The sequence below is a fragment of the Sturnira hondurensis genome, unplaced genomic scaffold (assembly GCF_014824575.4).
Source record: "Sturnira hondurensis isolate 20B ecotype Veracruz unplaced genomic scaffold, ASM1482457v3 Scaffold0022566, whole genome shotgun sequence".
Taxonomy (NCBI): Eukaryota; Metazoa; Chordata; class Mammalia; order Chiroptera; family Phyllostomidae; genus Sturnira; species Sturnira hondurensis.
This window is the reverse complement of record NW_028095197.1, coordinates 7274655-7293945: the sequence shown is the minus strand read 5'-3', so window position 1 is coordinate 7293945 and position 19291 is coordinate 7274655. Positions and strand designations below refer to the sequence as shown.

At 51.9% G+C, this 19291-nt stretch overlaps 1 protein-coding gene across 2 annotated transcripts; it reads right to left on the bottom strand.

Annotated features, from left to right (window-relative positions):
* Positions 1-79: 79 nt before the first annotated feature.
* On the bottom strand, positions 80-17901 carry NPR2 (natriuretic peptide receptor 2). 2 transcript variants are annotated; one of them, XM_037036016.1, is made up of 22 exons: positions 16432-17901; positions 15388-15593; positions 9303-9416; positions 8864-8999; positions 8527-8621; positions 8167-8299; positions 7856-7940; positions 7245-7365; positions 7008-7082; positions 6722-6799; positions 6396-6500; positions 6205-6276; positions 4291-4450; positions 3950-4105; positions 3705-3873; positions 3388-3534; positions 2819-2942; positions 2358-2426; positions 1063-1237; positions 893-991; positions 540-631; positions 80-405 (listed from the first exon to the last, which is right to left on the bottom strand). In XM_037036016.1, exons 1-22 carry the CDS (start codon positions 17108-17110, stop codon positions 340-342), a joined length of 3156 nt encoding a protein of 1051 aa, XP_036891911.1. In that variant the 5' UTR covers positions 17111-17901; the 3' UTR covers positions 80-339. The 2 variants fall into 2 exon arrangements, with proteins under 2 accessions (XP_036891911.1, XP_036891912.1); XM_037036017.1 differs by lacking the exon at positions 7856-7940 and having other exon boundaries at positions 91-405; positions 8163-8299.
* Between the last annotated feature and the right edge of the window lie 1390 nt (positions 17902-19291).

The following is a 19291-nucleotide window of genomic DNA, read 5'->3' as shown; positions in this document are numbered from 1 at the left end:
AATTCAGCGATTCCCTGAGTTGCTTTGTTCATAACCCCAACACCTTGCCTTGGAGCTTCCCTGACTATCACATCATGGGTTTTGTTGTTGTTGTTTTTATAATTGGCCAAAATATTCTGGTTTAGATACAGATATTTACAGAAGGTAGGGAAGAAGGGGACCAGGCCAGAGAGGGGTGGGCATATGTACAAGGCTGAGCTGCAAAGGTCAACAACTTCCACATAAGGGTGATTTCCGTCTCATATGACAATGTCCATTTCTGGTGTATGGAGAGATGATAGCCACTGCCTACCCAGGCACCAGCAGCAGGAGATTATCTGACTTGAAAAGAACTGGAGTTTACAGAAGTCCAGTGGGTCCTTTCCGCTCTCCTAGGAGCCAGTAAGTTCGCATCTTCCCTTTTCCCTGCCAGCAGAGGGGTGGATAAAATTCAGATTCGTCTATGTTATTCCCCTCCCCTCCCTCTCTTCCCCCACTGTGTTCTTCACCATCGCTTTCCTCCTCCCTTTCCATGACCCCTTCCCTTGGTCTGCCATCACCTTCATCTCCACATCTCCCCGAAGCTCCAGCTGGAAGCATCCCAGCTCATCCAGGGCATCCTTGGTGGTAGAGGAGACGTGGATCTTCAGGGCTGGGGTGGGATGGAGGGATGGTGGAAAGAAGAAGACAAAAGGCAACAGAAGAATTGGTGGTGTCGGAGAGAGCTTTACCGAACCACCACCTGTCAGGACGCTCTCCGTCTTCCCAGTACACATGCACCAGAACCTAAACATGTCCCAGGATGGGGCAGCCAGGAACTGTGGTCTCAGACTGAGAGATTTGGAGAAACTCTGAAAAGAACAAAAGGGCAACAGATTGAGACTGAAGCCGGGACTGAGGGCTCATGTCTCACCTTGACCATTGGACTCCATTCGGGAAGCAGTGTTCACTGTGTCCCCAAAAAGACAATAGCGAGGCATCTTCAGGCCAACGACCCCAGCACAGACGGGTCCTATGAGAAGAAACAGGTTGGGAGAGCCTGGGGACAGTGGATACTGGGGCTGGAGTGAGAGTTAGCCTTACCCGTGTGGACCCCAATGCGTAGCCTCAGCTGGTCATGGGGTCGGTGGCGAATGCGGAAGGAAGAAACTGCGTCCAGTAATGCCAGGGCCATACGAGCAATTTCCGGGGCATGGCGTTGACCATTTCGGCCTGGGAGACCAGATACCACCATGTAGGCGTCTCCAATCGTCTCTACCTGATTGAGGGGGGGACTAACATGTCACTTCTGTCTGTATCAGTGGGAATGGGGAAGAGAAGAAGGAAACCAGCTGGACACCACTGTGAGTCATGCTGACAGCCTGGGAGGCCAAAACATTGACTGAAAAAATAAGTGCCTTGGTCCTGAGAGTAGGGGGGAAGGGGAGTCAAGGGAATCTTTAAATCTTCCTGCCCCGCCCCAGCACCCAGTGAACACTGGGTGAACCTTTGCTGAAAGAATGGACACCCTGACTCACACAGCCATCAAAGGTCAGAAGGCAGGTGCTTGGTTTTGTTAGTCGTACTGAAGCTGTGTAAGAGACTGCCCCTGTTTTCAGGAACTCGACCCTGAATTGTTCAGGATAAAAGGGCACAATGTCTGAAACTCACCCTCAAGTGGTTCAGAAAATAATTATGTAGATAATTTTTTTAATAAAGCAAATGGGGAACAATATAAAAATTAGTGAATCTGAGCAAAGGGTTTATGGGAAGCCTTTGTTACAGTCATAACAGAGAGAGTAGAGTAAATCAAAAAGGGACAAGAATGAGTATTTATTATCTGCACAACGTTAGGCATTTTCCACAATAAATCTACTCCTATATTACAAATAAATCACCTGAGGCACAGGGAGCTCCTCCTGTGACGCCCCTGCCACACAATGAGTCACAAAGCCGATACTCAAATCCAAATTGTTTCTATCCCCGAGCACAATAAAGCCCACCCCGTGCTAGCTCAATGAGTTCGACAAAAACCGTTCACAGCATAGCTTGCCCCTCACCCCCAATAAGCCATTCTGTACCCGAATCCTGTATGATTCTCCCATGTTTGGAGGGGAATGAAAGAAAAGATGGGTAGGCTGTTTTTATACCCCCAGGAAAATGTAGCAGATGGGGGCCGAATCTTGTGATGGTTCTGAGTAGGGAAGCCTGAGGCGTCACAGGAAATTAGACTGGAACGGGTGAGAGTGCCAGAGCCCCCTTTGTCTGCAAAGGGCCCTGCAGCACTAGCTGCTGGAGACTCAGGAGGGGAAACCAACCATGGAACAGGGAAGGCATGGGGGGTTCAGGGAGACTGGGTTTTGAAGGGGTCTCGGTAGGAGGGCAGTCCTAGCTCTCACCTTGTAGACATCAAAGTTGTCAATTATGGCATCGAAGCAGGTGTACAGGTCGTTAAGAAGTGTCACCACCTAATGGATGGGAAAGTTGAGGCCCTGAGACTTGTGTCCAACTCTAAGCATTCGCCCTGACTGGCGTGGCTCAGTGGATAGAGTAGCAGCCTGCGAACCGAAGGCTCGCCGGTTCGATTCCCATCCGGGCACATGCCTGGGTTGCGGGCCAGGTTTGCAAGAGGCAAACTCACACTGATGTTTCTCTCCCTCTCTTTCTCCCTTCCCTTCTCTCTAATAATAAATAAATAAATTTTTTTTTAAAAAGAATTCTTAGCCCGAGTCGGGCCATGACAAGATATGGGAACCCCAGAACGAACTGATCTTTCCTATTATTAAGGATCAATCACTATGCCCCCGTGAGGCTCCCCCACATCCCCACCCCACCCCGTAATCTCACCCGTGGCTCTCACCTGCATTGGGGTGCTCTCTGCTGACAAAGCTGTGAAGCCCACGATGTCACTGAAGTAGATGGTGACACTGTCAAAGGCCTCAGCCTGTACAGTCTCTCCCCGTTTTAACTGCTCTGCCACGGAACTAGAGAGCCAGGGGTGCAGTTTGAGCCAAAAAGAAATGAAATGAGAAAAGAAATGAGTTAGTTCTAACCTGAAAACTGAGCCTGGTGGAGGAGAAGGAAGTGGCTGGGAGGACTCTACAGCCTAGTGAAAGGGAAGCTGTACAGTCCCTGGGAGCTGGAATGGGCTCCCTGGGGACGGGGGCTCAATGTCTCAGGATTGTCCTACATGCCCTCGCTGGAACAAAGGCATGGTCGGCCACTGTCCTAAGGAGGAGGCAGCACAGCGCACTCGCACTCGGAGACGGAATGGAAACAGTCTCCAGCCAGAAAGGCTCACGGGGGCCAGAAGTAATGAAGCAGGGTTCTCAGCGCTGGAAGGTGAATTCCCAGGAGACTGATGATGAGGCACAATCCAACGGAGCAGAATGTCAAAGGAAAAGGCAGGAAGGGGGACAAAAGTCTCACTGGGGTAGAATTTGGTAGAGCAGAGCCTCCGCCTTGCGCTTCTCCTCCAGATAGGCCTGCGTGCGCTCCTCCACCAGCTTCTCCAGGTTATTGGCGTACTGCTCCATGCGCAGCAGGAGGTTGTCCAGGATGCTGGTGCCACCCTCCCTGGGTGGGGGCGAGGGGAGGGCAGGATATGGTAACTGTTTCAAGATTCTCACGACTCCCAGGACTTTCTACCCAGCCCGCCCTCTTGGCACTGACCAACCCCACCTCATCCACGAAACGTGATGAGGATTCTATCCCCGGGGAGCCCCTGCCCCTCAGTCCCCTCTCACTTGTTAAAGCGGCGAATGAAGGTCTTAATCTGCCCGAAGTCTGGCCGCTCAGCTGGGTCCTGGGCCCAACACCGCTCCATCAACAAAACTAGTTCTTCATTCAGTTGTGTCCGGTCAATACTAGGCCGGAAATATGGCCTCTGACCATTTCTGACCTTCTGAACAATCTCTGCAGGTGATAGAGGGTTTGGGTGAAGCACAGGCCCCCACGTAGAGGAGGCTGTAGGTAGTGGATTGGCTCTCACCTTTGGGGCTGAGGTCCAGGCCCTCCACATAGAAAGGACCACTGCGGAGTGCTATCTCCTGTAAGATGATCCCGAAGCTATAGACATCAGCCTTCTGCATGCCTGTGGTTGGCAAGGGGTTGCCGCTGAGCAGTTCTGGGGCAGTCCACAGCTTCTCTGAAAAGAGGGAGTCAGCTGGCCGAGTCCTTAAAAGGGGCATCCCAAGACCACCTGGGCTCACTCCCATAGGGCTGCCCGTATTCCTGTCACTCCAGCTCCCTGTCCTACCCGCCCTAGGTGGAAATGACCAGGGCTAGAGGAGGAATACAAAAGTGGGCTTGGGGGTCGAGGGGAGGCCTCACTGGCATAGAGGGCGTGGCTGTCATCAGGTTCGGCAGTTGATCGGAAGCTGGCCAGGCCGTAGTCTGTGATTTTGAGCACAAAACGACTATCCACCACGCAGTTGGAGGACTTGAGACTCCCATGGCATGCAATGATGCTGTTATGGAGAAAGGCCATGCCCTGCGGGACACAGAGCAAGTCATGGGATTGGATCATTTCTGGCTTAGAACACCCTCTCTCCATGAGATGGGCACTAGCTAGTTGTCTAAAGATCTTGGGGCCGCAAACACAGCACGCTGATTGTGGAAGGCCTCCTGTGCAGTTCCCACCCAAGGAAGCAGACGGAACAGGAGAGTCATCCCTTCCTTGTACCGAGTGCAGTCCACTGGTACTCAGGCACCAGGGTCAGGAGAAATGCTTAAGATGCGAGACAAGGGGAGCTATCAGTTGTCAGCCTGTCCATCTTCTGAGTAGCGAAGGAAGCAGAACCGTGAGGGTAAACTCCAAGAGTGATAGGACACCTAGGGCGGCCTCAAATGCACAGCCACTACTTAGGAAGACACGGCTTGAGACCCGAGTGTCAAGAGTACCTGGATGCATCACGGAAGACTGACTAGGTGTAAAGTTTAACGTATACCCATGTGTAGGCAGGCAGGTCAGGATGAAGGAGGAAAGCGATCTACAAGAGGGGGTGCTGGGCCAGGAAGAAAGTGTAGAAAATAGAAAATTAGGAAAAACCTGGATTAAAAAAAAACAAAACTGGAAAGTGGACAAATACAGGGGACAGCTGTGAAGCCAGTGCAGCAGCCTGACACTTCCGGCCCCGTGGGGCCAAGGGGGGAGAACCTTTGCGTGTGAGGGGCCATGGGGCAGGTCCGAAGGAGGCAGAGGGGTGCTTCCACAAAGGGAGCCCTGGGGCCCACCCAGGTCAGGACGGGTGGCACGGAAAAAGAACACAGTGTCCCGTATTCGAACCAAAACACCCCTCTCTAACATTTAGCTCCAGACCGAAAGAATTCACACTCATCTCTACAAACTCTTCCTTTTTATCCTTTCCATATCAACAAAACCTCTGGGAATCTCCAAATCTGTAAATACAAAGTGATCAGGATCCCGACTTTGTTCCAGATTTCTTTCCCATCCAATCACTGTTCTCTCAGGAGTCACGTGTTTCTTATATTTATCAGCACACCTCCAGCTGGGCACCGCATCAACTTTTTATCTTCCTTAGATTTGTATTCTTATCATGTAATGGCAAGCTTTCACACACACAAAAAAATTTTTTTAAATAACCTCATGAGAATTAAGCAGAAAAATCAAACCAGATTCAAGTCTGGGACGAATGATACACTAGTCTAGCTAAGTGTCTCTGGCGCTCGCTTCTCAACACCTGTCCAACCCCTGCAAGATTCAGATTTACACCCTTGCAAATCCACGGACCTCTAGGCCACCTGAAACTAGCTGAAACCTCCTATATCAGAAGATACCAAAGGCTTAGTATAATTTTCCTTAGTTTTTCTCAGTTTTACTAGTAAATATTTTTTACATTTTAATTTCTCAGACCAAAAGAGCAGATATGCCAAATACTGGTCAGAGAGTAAATGATGAAAAAAAGAGATAAATATTTTTGGAGACTGCATTCATCTTTTCCCTTCTCTGGATTTTAATATAAGCTCTTGGAGGGTGGGGGAAAAAACAGAGAGATTCAAAACATCTCTACAAGTACAGGACTTCTTGTGGCAGATAAAACTCATGCCCCGCCCCATGAAAAGCCCCAGACCCTTTGCTTATCCATTATTACCCAACAACGGGAAGAGGGGATATGGAGAGTATGGGACTTTCGGAGGACTAGAAGGAAAAGTCGAAAGCCAAGACAGAAAGATCGAGGCATCGTAAATTGGATGAACTCGTAAAGAGGCACAGAGAAGACTCACCTTAACAAGGTCATTAATGAGTGAATAACGAAACATCCAGTCCAAGTTGATGCTGTCATTCTCCAGAATATCCTGGCAAGTGACATGAAATAGATTATGTGACTATCCCAGTCCCACTAGCTGTCACCTGCACAGAGTCAGTGTAGCTCTGGACCTATCCCGCCCCCCTGTGGCCCCCACCTGTCCCTCACCTGCAAACTCCCACGAGTACAATACTCAGTGACGATGCAAATGTTGGGAGGGTCTATGCAAGCACCAATGAAGCGAGTGAGATGGTTGAATTGAACATCTCTCATCTAGGGGAGGGGAAAAGAAAGTAGAAGAGAATTGAAAGAGTTATAAATTAGGGAAATCTCCCACTATATGGGAGGACCTTTCTCTTAATTGTGCTTACAACTGCAAGTCATTTACAAACGAAGCCGGTGCCCTCCCAGCCAATTTCACCTTCCCCAGTCCTCCCCTTTCTCTTCCCCACCCCTGTTTGCCCCTTGCCCTCAACCCGTACACCTTTACGTACATGTTTGAGTTCAAACAGAACCTGCCGGGTCAGCTCGATACGCTTCTTGTTCACATGTTTGATGGCAACAACGTTCCCCTAATAGTGGGAGCAAAAGGGGGAGAGGAAACACTAGTGTCAGCAGGAGTCTGCGGGTGCGAGGAACCCTGCAGAACTGTGGGGGCGTTGAGGAGCTCGGCTGGGCTTAGAGAGGAGGGTTATGTGGGGCAGAGGTTCACGGGAAGAGTGAGATGGGGATGAGACAGGATGAAATGGCGGGGGCCAGAACAAGCGGATGACTGTTCACCTTGAAGTGACCGGTGTTGGCAAAGATCTGGTATTTCCCATGGGCTGTCATAAGCGAGCCGTAACTGGATCCCCGCTGGGGCCAAGGGCAACATGGAGGCGGAAGGATGAAAGGAACATTAGATGGCGGTGGTGGTGCAGGGGCTATCATTACAGGCCGATGTGCTGGGGAAGGTCCAGGGTAGGAAAGGACAGGAACTCAGAGGAGAGCAGAGGGACAGCTGAGACAGGGGCTCACCAGTGACAGTGTGAGGCGACTGCCTGCACCTTTGTGATACCGCTCTGAATTGCCGAACTGCAGCTCTTCCCAGCGAATGCGCCACAACATGCTGGCCAGCTCCTTCTCCAGCATCAGTTTTCTGTAAGGACTGCACACCTCAGTTGACTGGCAAGCCCAATCCTACCACCCCACAAACCGACAGTGGGGTGCAGGGGCCTCCCGGCAGCTCCGGAAGCTGCAACTGTTGTACCCGAGACACAGGACTGAGATAGAAGGTTGCACTGTCGATGTGCCTAACACTGTCCTGTGCTCATTTAGAAACACAGAGGCCAAAGGTAGAAGTCTTTCTTAAAATGGTAGCATCCATTTTCACCTTTGCCCTTGTAAGACCCTACTCAAAATCACTAGTTAGTACAGGCAGTCTCGAACCCAAAGTGGGAAGACAGCACTGAGGCTAAAAAGACAACTAAAGCAAATGGCTAGAGAGGACTCAAGGTCTAAGAGACAACCACTGAGTTAAGAGGCCTACCCCCACCCTCGTTACAGAGACCACCTGGCCTCAGCCAGAAGGCTGTGAGGCAAGGTGGCAGGGGAGGGGGGAGTAGGTCAGTGGAAAGCCCAGAACTCACCGGAAAATGAGAAAGCTGGAAACACCAAACATGATGAAGGTGATTCCCGTGCCCAGAGCCACAATTGCCAGAGTTGAGAGTGGAGCTAAAGGGGAGAGTGGGACCCTGAGAAAGACTGTGTGTGGAGCTGGAGGGATGGCAAGGGTGATGCTCAGGGTCCAGGGAGTGGACAGACCTCTGGAGGGAGAGGAGTGAGGAGGGGGCGCAGGAGCAGCAGGAGAAGCAGGGCTGAGGTGGGGCATCAGTGAGGAGTGGGGGCAGAATGGAAATAAAGGGAGGAAGGATTGCTCCCAGTCTCTGCACACACCCACTTTTATCACAGGATGGGTCGTCCAAGTCAAAGGCACAGGGGGGGTTGTCCAAGGGGGGCGCCCCTTTCACCCAGGGGATAGGCCGTCCTGTCCACCAAATCTGCTTCTCGGCTCCTGAGTAGTGGGCTGCAGGCTGTGAGGAAGGAGAGAAGTGGGCCCACGGGCCTGCTCCCCCAGCCTCCTCCCCCAGGCCCCCAGTCACATGACTGCTTTTCTCCCCAACCTCCTACCCACCCAGGATGCAGCGCCAGCAGAGAAAATAAGTCCCTGACTCCAGTACCTTTGATTTTGCCCCCACTGAACCCTGGAAAGCTAAACTGGCAGGGCCCACACTCTCCTCCTCGTCTCCTCCCCCATCACCTGAAAATCCCCAGAATCCAGGTCTCCCATGGCCCACAGGACAAAATCAGTCTCCCGGTCATTGTTCTTGTCCATAACGACCAGTCCAGTTACACCTAAGATAGAAAAGCGCAGCCCTTACTTTGAGATCTACCCTAGGCCGCCTTCCAATCTCCACAGTTCCTCCAGCTACCTCAGGGTCCATCCCTGCCTCTGCTTTTAATACGTGTCCACCGCTGCCAGGCTCTCTGACCCCTACTAACGCTCCTCCCTGCCCCAGCATTTGTATTCTCTCCTGCCCACTCCACTCCTGAGTCTAACAGCAGCCCACCAGGCTCCACCTGATCCTCTTTATTACCATGGTATCTCCGTCCCTGCATTTTTTCCACAATCCGAAGTCCATCCGCCCGGGTGCCTCCTTCCTGTATTGTCTCATTCAGGACTTCGGCATAAAGCAGGATCCCATCATAGAAGCAGCCAGCAATGAGGTTCATCTGGGGGTGGGAATTTCAGCAGCGCTCTACCAACGTCCTGCCAGGCGCCCTTCCCCAGCTCCCTTGCCCATGGCTGGAATCTCCTTCTACCTCTTCTCTCTTGTGGTTTGATTTCTTCCCTCCTCTCATTCCTAAGGTGCCATCCCTACCTCAGTGGACACTAGGGCAGAAGGAAAATCCTGGGTGGAAGTGGACAGCCCCTGAAGTAGGACTGGCTACATGGCCACGGCTCAATGCCAAGTTAGGGAGAAGAGCCTTCTCTCCAAGCCTGGCCTGATTCTTGGGAAAGAGAGATCTACTTACCAGGGACGGGGCCAGCTCCACACCAAAATCTTCCCGGGCTCTGATCAGCAGACGATTCTGGAATTCCTGATACTCGGGATTTGGGGGTTCTCGGTACGTGATGATCAGTACCGTCTGTACCAACAGCACGTGGGGAAAATGAACACGATGTTCAAGACAGGCATCGGGGAAGGGAGGAAGCAGGAGAGGGAAACTTGGTGAAATACACGTGATATGAAATACACATGGCCAAGTCTGAAGGGCAAGAGGATACTAAACTCCATGTTGTGTGCCTGTGGGGGGAGGATATGTGATGTGTGTTTAATATGTCTGGGGGGAGAGAGTGGCGCCCCTCCGTAAGAAGGTATAGAGGATTGTTCTGGGACAGTGGAGCCTGGGAAACAGATGAAGCCAACTGTGTTCCCCAAACCCAGTTCCTACTTGAAGTCCCTACCCCTGCCTAGGCCTCCGGTCAGGGCTGCCACAGCCCTGTCCCATCCCCTCTGGGTACCTGCTCACCATCTAGGGCACCACTGATCAACAGCTCCTCTGGGAGGTGCTAATTACTGTTAACCTTATCGGTACAATGTTTACATTTCCACTGGGAACAGCTGAAAACAGTGTCTCCACCCAGTGAATCAAAGAGATTCCAGGTCCTAGGACAATGGTGGCAGGAAATACTTTGAGACAGTGATTCCATCTGGGAAGAGCCGAGAGCCCATTCATTTCATGTGTGGGAAACACCTACCAGAAGCAGTGTGGGCCTGCATGCTGACATGGCCCTATACATCACTGGGTAATAGACATGCGTCACAGAGAAAACACATAGTCACACACCTACACACATTTCACAGATAAGCTAATGACACATTTGGTCTCAGCCATGCACACATCTTGCTGGCCACGAGTCCGTGTGTCTCTGTCTCTCGCTGGGGTGTCTGCCTGGCTCCCGCTAGCCTCACACCTCTCCCCTTTCTCAGCGGATGGGCATGCTAGCCCCCACCTCCCCCCAGCCTTGCACAATCACAGAGACCAGCCTCTGCCGTGGACAGGAAACTGGCTCCACAACCTCAGGGAAAGACTCCAAATCAATACATATTATGAAATGTGACTTTGAGAAATGATAGATTTAAATCTGGTCATTTCTACCAGTTTTGTTAATTCCTGTCACAGAAAGCACATACAGACCATGGAGATACTAGATACGTCACATATGATCTATTACATATCAATTCATTCCAGATAGAAAATAATTAAGTCAATTTCCTTTTTATTCCCCTTCTGTTTACAGCTTCTGTTGTCCATTAGGACTACATTGTCTTCCCCCGGATTACTATAGAAACTTTTTATTTCTTCTTTAGCGTGAGAGGAAGGGAGAAAGAGGAGGAGAGAAATATCGATGTGCACCCAGGAGAAACATTGACTGGTGGCCTCTCACACACTCCCAATATGCCTGACCCCTAACCCAGACATGTGCCCTGACTGGGAATAGAACCAGCAACCTTTTGGTTTGCAGGTCAGTGCTCAATCCACTGAGCCACACCAGCCAGGGCTAAAGTCAATTTCTTATGCACATTCATTATATTAGACTGGAGTTTGTTTCAGGATGTAATTATTCTTACTGGAGCATTTGGATGCTTGATCGCACACTTCTAATACTTTCTCGCTCTTAGGCAAAATTAAAAAGGAGAGGGGGGTTGAGAATAGTGTTGGGAGAGTTCTTTCATTAACACCTTTTCCAAGAATAAAAGAAAAATTGAAGGGTAGGATATTGTCAAACAATGTAAAAAGTCAGTAAAAGAGCTGGAAAAGACCAGGTCGAACACAATTTATGTTTCAATATAAAGGCTGATGATAGGTTTTTAATGCTTTTTAAACACTTGGTAAATTTAGATTTGTCTGTTTGCTAGATTAGCAGTTCTCAAACTTTTTGGTCTCACGACCCCTTCACACTACTAGAAATTATTGAGGACCCCAAAGAGCTTTTGTATATTTGTATTACATCTATCATATTTAAAATACTAGAAATTAAAACTGACAAATTTTTAACACACACACACTTCCCACAACTGCCAGAGTAATGACATCATCACATGTCACGTAGCTTCTGGAAAACTCCACTGTACAATCATGGAAGAATGAGAGTGACAGAGGCAAGTAACATCTTAGTATGATTTTTAAAATAGTTTCGACTTCATGGTTCCCTGAAAGGATTCAGGGGCCCCGGGGATCCCAAGACCACACTTTGAAAACTGCTATGCTAGACTCTGTTTTGCTGTGGTTACTTGCTGAGAGAGAGGGGTGGGGGGAAGAGAGAGAGAGAGAGAAGGAGGAGGGGAGGGGGGAGAAGGGGAGGAGGAGGAGGAGAAGAAGGGGACGAGGAAGAGGAAGAAAAGGAGAAAGGGGAGGAGGGAGGGAGGGGGAACCTCACAGAGTTTCTGTGCTTGTGTGGGGGTTAAAGAAAAGGTGAAGGTAAATAATTGTGTCTCATTTCATAGTGGACCCCAGGTGAAAAAAACAAGCAAAGGTTGCCAAAAATGGCTTTAGCAGTGGGTGAAAGCCAAGAGTGCACCTAGGAAATGTGCAAGGTCAGCAGATGGGATGCCAGTCCCTGCCCGAGACCTGCTCCGGCAGCCACAAGAGGCCCTGTTAGCTGTGACCTAAGAGGACAAAGAACGGTCTCCCAAAGAGGCTCGGCCTTACACGCGGCCCTCGATCTAGTGCCTATTCCATTCTATTCCATTCTGCTGGCGTCCCCTCTCTGTAGCCTAATATCATGCCGGTCACCTAGGCTGAGACCTCTGCCTGGGTTTCTTACCCTGTGGTCCTCAAGTGCTCAGCCTGTGCCTCTGGATCCTTAGAGCCTGGTCATTTGCATATTTAGTTCTACTGTGTCTGCTCATTCTTCCCCACCCTGGTTGATCATCTTGTTACTAGAGTACCTGCTAGCTCCACTCCTGTCCAGATGAATTCCTACTCCTCTCCCTGCTCTCCCCAACATACACCTCAACTCAGGTCAACAAATGCCTGCTCGGCACTAGGCACACAAAGATGAGCACACTCGCTGCCCTCAAGCAAACTACCCAGCAGGGGCTGGGCCTTTCCTGGAGCACGTGACCCTCCTGGAAAAGCTTTGGGTATCAAGGACTTTACTGCCACGTTTTTCAGACAGGCCTGGTTTTGGACCCCAGTGGGCCAGGTGTCTCTGCTCTTTGATCCTTGCCTGGAGCTGCCAACCAACTTCCCTCACCCCTGACCTGCTTCAGCTCTGGAAAAAGACGCCTCTCACCCCCCAGCCCAAAGCCTCGGTTCTCCCTTCGGCATACTCCTGACTGCCTGTTTCCTCTGATGCTGTGTTGCAGCAAACTCCCCCTCTTTGTTTTTCTGTCTGAATAATGCCTACAACCAGTGGGAATTAAGAACTGAGAATTAATTTACATAACCAACTGTTAGCTGACCAGACCCCTCCTGCCTACTCTAAGTGCTGGGGCCCCCTTGGCTGCTAGAAATTCTCACACAAGAAACAGGTGTTTCTTTCACAGAAAAAAAATACATCACAAAAGCTACGGAATCATCCCATCCAAGAGGGTCATAGGGACCCTCCTTGATCACACTAGCTAAAATACAATCCCCTTGTTATTTTCTTGTCAGACCATTTATTCTCCCCGCCCCCACTTTAAGTAACTCATCACAATTTATTCTATATTTGTATTTATTTGCTTAATGTCTGTCTATCCTACTAAATGTAAGCTCCAAAGAGACAGGGACTACACCTGTTACGTTCTCCACCATATACCAGTACTTAGCACAGTGACTGGGACATAAAAGGTGCTCCATAAACACTAATAGAGTAAATCAGTCTTCAAATGAATCAAACACTGGCTGAACAATGTATAAGTTCTTTAGTAGACAGAGTTAAGCACAAAAGAGGAACCTGGGGATTCAGGAATAGTGTCTTAGAGGGGAAGATGATCAGTCTGAGTCTTGAAGAATACACAAGCCTTATTCAAAAGGGAGAAGGTGAGACAAAGGTGAGAAGAATATTTTAGTCAAAAGTTATGAAGTAAACGAAACCTGCCCTGCCACCACCTATGTTCAAGTGTGATGGTCACAGATCACACTCAGGCATGCAAACAGATGATGTCATTCACAATCAGACACACACTAGTCAGTCACAATCACACGTACAAATCTTACTCACTGGAGAAGGCGGTCACCTACGTCCAGCCCTCACATACATTACTTAGAGTCAAAGAATCTCCAGGTTGAAAGGACCTTAAGGCTACCCCATACACTGGCTTACATCCTTTTTGGGAAAAGGAGGAGTATCAATAAATAAATGAGAAATGCTTATGTATATAAGTCTGTGAAAATTTGTGGAAGAATCAGGGAACAATTCATGGTTATGATCTTGAGAGGGAGAGATTTGGGGGAAGGGAAGGAAGAGTATTCCAGACCAATACAGAAGAGCACCCTGGCTGGTGTGGCTCAGTGGATTGAGTGCCAGCCTGTGAACCAAAAGATCACTGGTTTGATTCCCGGTCAGGGCACATGCCTGGGTTGTGGGCCAAGTCAATATACCTCTCACACATTGATGTTTCTCTCCCTCTCTTTCTCCCTCCTTTCCCCTCCCTTTAAGAATAAATAAATAAAATATTTTTTAAAAAAAGAATCAAAGAACCCTGGCTGGTGTGGCTCAGTGGACTGAGCACTGGCCTGTGAGTCAATGGGTCACCGGTTCAATTCTCAGTCAGGGCACAGGCCTGGGTTGTGGGCCAGGTCCCCAGCTGGGGGAGCACAAGAAGCAACCACACACTGATGTTTCTCTCCACCTCTTTCCCCCTCTCTCCACTTCTGTGTAAAAATAACTAAATAAAATCTTTAAAAAAAAAGAAAGTATCAAAGAACATAAAGATGGAGAGATGGGGTGGGGAGGAGGAAGGGTAGGGATGCCCAGGGGCCAAGGGCTGGAGCATTTGGCATGACGGGCATTAGGAGGTAAGACTGAAAAAGTAGGTAGAGGACAGACTGCAGGAGGCCTTCAATGAACTAATGAGTTGCAGCTTAATTCTACAGGAAATAAGTCATTGAAAGTTTTGATAAGAGGAGTGAAATGAACAGAGTCACATCAATTCCCCCTATAAATTGTTCCTCAAATCCACTTCTTTTCATTCCTGCTATTATCACCCTAGTTCAAGGTCATATCACGTCACTCCATTCTAACCTACTACAAGTGGTTTCACTGCTTCTAGCCTCCTCATTCTCTAACCCAACCTGAAATCTGTCGCTCTATTTCTCTTCACACAAAAAATCTCAAGGATTCCACATTTAAGTCCAAGTGCCTTGATCTTAGATTCAGGTTTTGATTTGATTATACCTTAATTTGATTATATCTTAGCAACATTGCTTCCTGTACCTACTTCAGGTGAACCCTTCTTTCTTGTCAGGCCAGTGCCTTCTGGGTTCCCCACGCATGCCCATTCCAATCTTTCTCTTTGCTCAGGCTGCCTGGATCCTTGCTCGCACGCTAACTAGGAATATGACATCTATCTTTAAAGTCACAATAGAGCCTCACCCCTTTGTAAAAGTCATCCCTAACTGCAGGCACACTGTCTCCCTCCTCTGAACCACTGAAGCTCCTTTTTAAAAATCTTGATTGTGTCTTTTTCCCATTACCGCTGAGTCCCCTTTAGAGTTCTTAGTGTCTGTTCCAGGACACATAATCGTATCCTTGCTTGCACTTGTATCTAATTGTATCACATCATCCCTCACTTCCCCAGAAAGGGTAGAAGCCCTCCCACCGGCTGGGACCATATATTTTTCTGGACCTTTCTTCCCCACACTGCAGTCAGCTGCTGCTGCTTAGAAAAGTCAGTGTTCTGGGACATCGGGAGGCCACATTGGCAGACACACTGAAAAAGATTCACGAAGGTGGGGGAGTAAGAAAGAACACCACCAAACGAGAAAAGCCTCTGTTCACTTCACTCCTGCAGGCCACAATTCCTGCTCTGTTCCTGGGGTGTCAGTGGGTCTTGAGAGAGATAGAGAACCTCCAAAGAAGCTCCACTTCCCCTTCAAGCTCCTTCAAGTCTGACTTAAATGATACCTGAAAGGCCTCCCTGAGGGCCTGGGCCTGGTCCCAGGTGCGATTGTCCTGCCAGGGCCGACCTGCAGAGCGCGTGGGGCCTGCACGGAGACTCTCTCCGAAGACATCCAGGTAAAAGAAGACATAATCCCCATTGGTCAGGTTCTCCCTCTGGGCCTGAAGCAGGATCTCATGCAGCATCTCCAGAGGGCCGCAGATGTATACAACTGGGAGCAGGCGTACAACAGAGGGGCACCCTGAGAACGTCTCCAGGTCCCCAAACAGCCCCCTCTCTAAAGCCATCTGCATTTCCATCTTCAGCAAGGAAGAGAGTGTCCTAATCATTAACCAGGCCACAGATGTTCCCCGAGCCACCGCCACCCCCCAACCTGGAGTCCTGTCCTAAGTACCCTGGGGCTGTATGGACCATCTGGCAGAGGTTGGACGGACTGCAGCCCCCAAGGGAAGGGAGCTATCAGACTGAAGCCCTCCTCTCCCCAGGCCCCTGCCTGCTGTTCCCGCCCAGCCCTCCTCACTCCCAGCTCTACTGCCCCCCACCCCACCCCCACCTTTCCCTAGGCTCAAAGGCAATGGCTGCCCACCATTTCTTAGTGTGAGCTTTACCTGTCTTTCCCAACCCAATCTGCTGAACCCCAGACCTTTATAAAACCATCACTACTTTAGTGATTTAGCACAGACACACACTACAAGAGGTCTTGGTACCCCAGACCAAGAAGTCTCTGCTCATATATTTTGAAGTGGCCATCAACCTCATCCATTACTCTAATGAATTGCTCCCCAAATTCTATTCCCCCCAATCCTGCATTCTCCCTTGACACCAACTTCACCTCTCACACTATCTTATGCCTTGTTTACATCCGCCTGTGACATCAGCGAGCTCCCGGAATATAAAGCCTTCGCCCTGCACAGGTGCTCTGTCCACATGTGCGTCCGGTCCCCACCACCACACACAGCCCCTCATCCACGGTTTCCACCTGCGCACCGAGCTCCAGGAATCCAGCGACCCTCCCGCCCTGACCCTACAATAGCCTGGGCCACACTCACTGCGCCCGTTGGACCGGATGAAGTGGGCGGCCTGCTCAGGGCCCCCTGGCTCACGGGCATACACGTGGTGCTGCACACTGAGGTTGCTGCCCTGCAGGGCCTCAAAGACGCCCTCGATGGTGAAGTAGTGAGGCCGGTCATCTGTGCGAGCGTCCAGATACAGCAAGGCAGCACGGGTAGTCCAATTGAAGTGCCCATGTAACGTCACTACAAACTCACCCAGTTTGGGAGCAGAGGGCCCAGTGCGTACCAGGGTACGATAATGCTCATTCTTAGCCGCAAAACCACAGGCTACAGCGCCCGCAGTCAGCAAGGGAAGGCGCCAATGGGAGGCAAAGCGGGCCACAGAGGCAGCAGGGTACACGCAACCGGGGCCCAACAGAAGGTCAGGGTCATGGTACAGCTTGAGGTCCACAGCCCCGAGTGGTGCCAGGTACTCAGAGCAGGCGCCATCTAGTTCAGAGCTGACAAACTGCAAGTCCACGGGCAGTGCCCTGCCCAGCGCCTCCACAGCCAGTGCCACAGCAGGACCCACCCGAGGCCAGGCCCAGGCATAGCTCAGGTTGTGTTCCGGCAGCACCACCGCCAGCGTCAGGTTCCGCGTCAGGTTCCGCGCCAGGGGAGGACGCACCCCACCTGCCAGGGCTGCCACCAACAGCAGGAGTGATGGCAGTGCCATGGGGAGAAAGCAGCAGCCCCACCACCCCCAGGACCTGGGGCCACTCTGGCCTACCCTGGAGGCACACGTGCCACCCAGCCTGGAGCCGGGGGCAGATGGCCAGGGAGAGGAGTGAGGACAAGCTAGACAGACAGGGATCAAGAGTGGTGGGGTGGGAGAGGAGGAGGTGGAGGAAGGCCCAGGGGGTGGGTAAGGAGTGGGTCTGCCTGCCTAGGACAAGGACGGAGAGAAGGGCGACAGGAGGAACGAGGGACGGAGGGAGCTGCGACTGGGATGGGGGCAGTGAGAGGTGAAGTAGGTTGACGAATCTAAAGTTAAGAAGAAAAGAGGGATCCGAGGCTGGCATGGGGTGGGGGTTGGGGGGCAGACTGGTACAAAGAAAAGGCCTGGGGGGACCTCGCAGCTGAAGGAGCTAAGAGGGCAGAGGGCGGCGACGAGGAGAACCAAGGGTGTAAGGTGGGAAGGGGCCCGCACCGCGGAAGGACTGGGACCATGGGCGGGCGCGAGCGAAGCGAGGCCTGGGCCGGAGGGGAGGGGAAGGCAGGGGTAAGTCTCCCAGTGAAGGCTTCTCCTGAAGCTCCAGCTTGGACTAACGGGCCCGGGGCGCTGGTCCCATCCGGAGCCGCGGCGGCCCCACCCGTGTCCCAGCTCCGCTCCGCTCCTCCTGGGCCCGGGCGGCTGGCGCTGCCCGGCGCGTCCTCCCGCCCCCCGCCTGGGCCCCCGGGCGCGCCGCTCGTCCAGGTCAGGTCGCCGTGGCCCGGCCCGTCTCCGCTCGCTGCGCCGGCGGCGGCGGCGGCCGAGTGTGACTCCGCGGGCAGGACGCCCGCCCCGCCCCCGCCCCGCCCCCTCCCCCGCGGCCCCACCCTCCGGCGCCCGCCGTCTCCCCGCCTCCACCCCCGACCCGGCGCCCGGGGACCTCCTGGGTCTCAAGCCCACCCGTTGACAACTCGGGGGAGCCGCGCGGGGACGCCCAGGCTGGCGAGGTCTCCGGGCTCCCCTCCACCTTGAGGGCCTACCCCTGTCCGCCCCACGCCCCGGGCTCGCTCCCCATCCCACACGCTGCGATCCGCCCGGAGCCTCTCCTCCCACCCCTCGCGTCGCCCTCTCTCCGTGGGGCCCCCTCTCTCAACTCCGCAGAGGGCTTCAAACACTCCAGTCTCCAGGAAGCAGTCAGAACCCCCCAAATATTTGTAATCTTCGCTGGTCCTCCACCTAGTAAACCGTAACACCTCATTGCCAGGAACCTCTCCCTCCGTCACCGGCAGACGTGCCCTCCAGGGCCGAGGGGCGCCCACAATCGATTACTCCCGAGTCCTTCCCGAGCCCAGGAGCCTCCTCCTTCCTTAGGACTCCACGCTGCCTCCTCCCTCCCCCTGCCCCCAGGCCCCTGCGTGCCCTCCCAGGTCCCAGGAGGCCCACCGCGGCCCACCGGCTTCCGCCCCACCATCTGCTCCAGGGCAGGAGCCGGGCGCAGCCCCCGGTCTCCTCCTTTGTGTGCCGCACAGCACGGACGAGCACCTGATAAAGCTGCAGGACTAAGCAGAACATTCCCCCAGCAACAGAAGTCCATTGTGTCCCCCTTGGGCTCCAGCCCACACCCAAGCTTCCAAACTGGAAGGCTCACCCCAGACACCCCGTATCTGGAGTGTGGATCTGATTCTGAGGAACAGCTTGTGAGGGATGATATCATGGTTGCTGGGAGAGACTGCTATGGGACCTTGGGGAGTTTTTCTCAATTGTCATAAAAGATGCACATACATCCATTCTTCCCGCTGCGAAGAGCCACGGTTTGTCTCCCCCTTCAAGCCACTTCTCCAGAAATCACAGGGCCAGGAAGCTTAGAGAGCTCCCGGGTAGTGGGGGGCGGGGGGGGGGGGGTTGGAGTAGTGGGAGAGAGGTGGGGGCGTAGTTTCTCTGAGATGAAGGCGACACCTAGTGGTCGTGGAGGAGAGTTAAGGATAAAGCTCTTTTATTAGGTAGGATGCTTCTTCATTGAACACGTCTGCCATGCACAAATGATAGAGGGTAAATTTTTTTAAAAAAGCTGAATGATACAGCCCTTACCTTTGAGGAGCACGTAATTGGATCGTTGAGGCTCTGAAACCATAAACAAGCCCCCGCAAAACTCTCTGGCCCCAAGCCCAGTAGAAATGGCAGTAAGTCCTTCTCCTTTATAGCAAG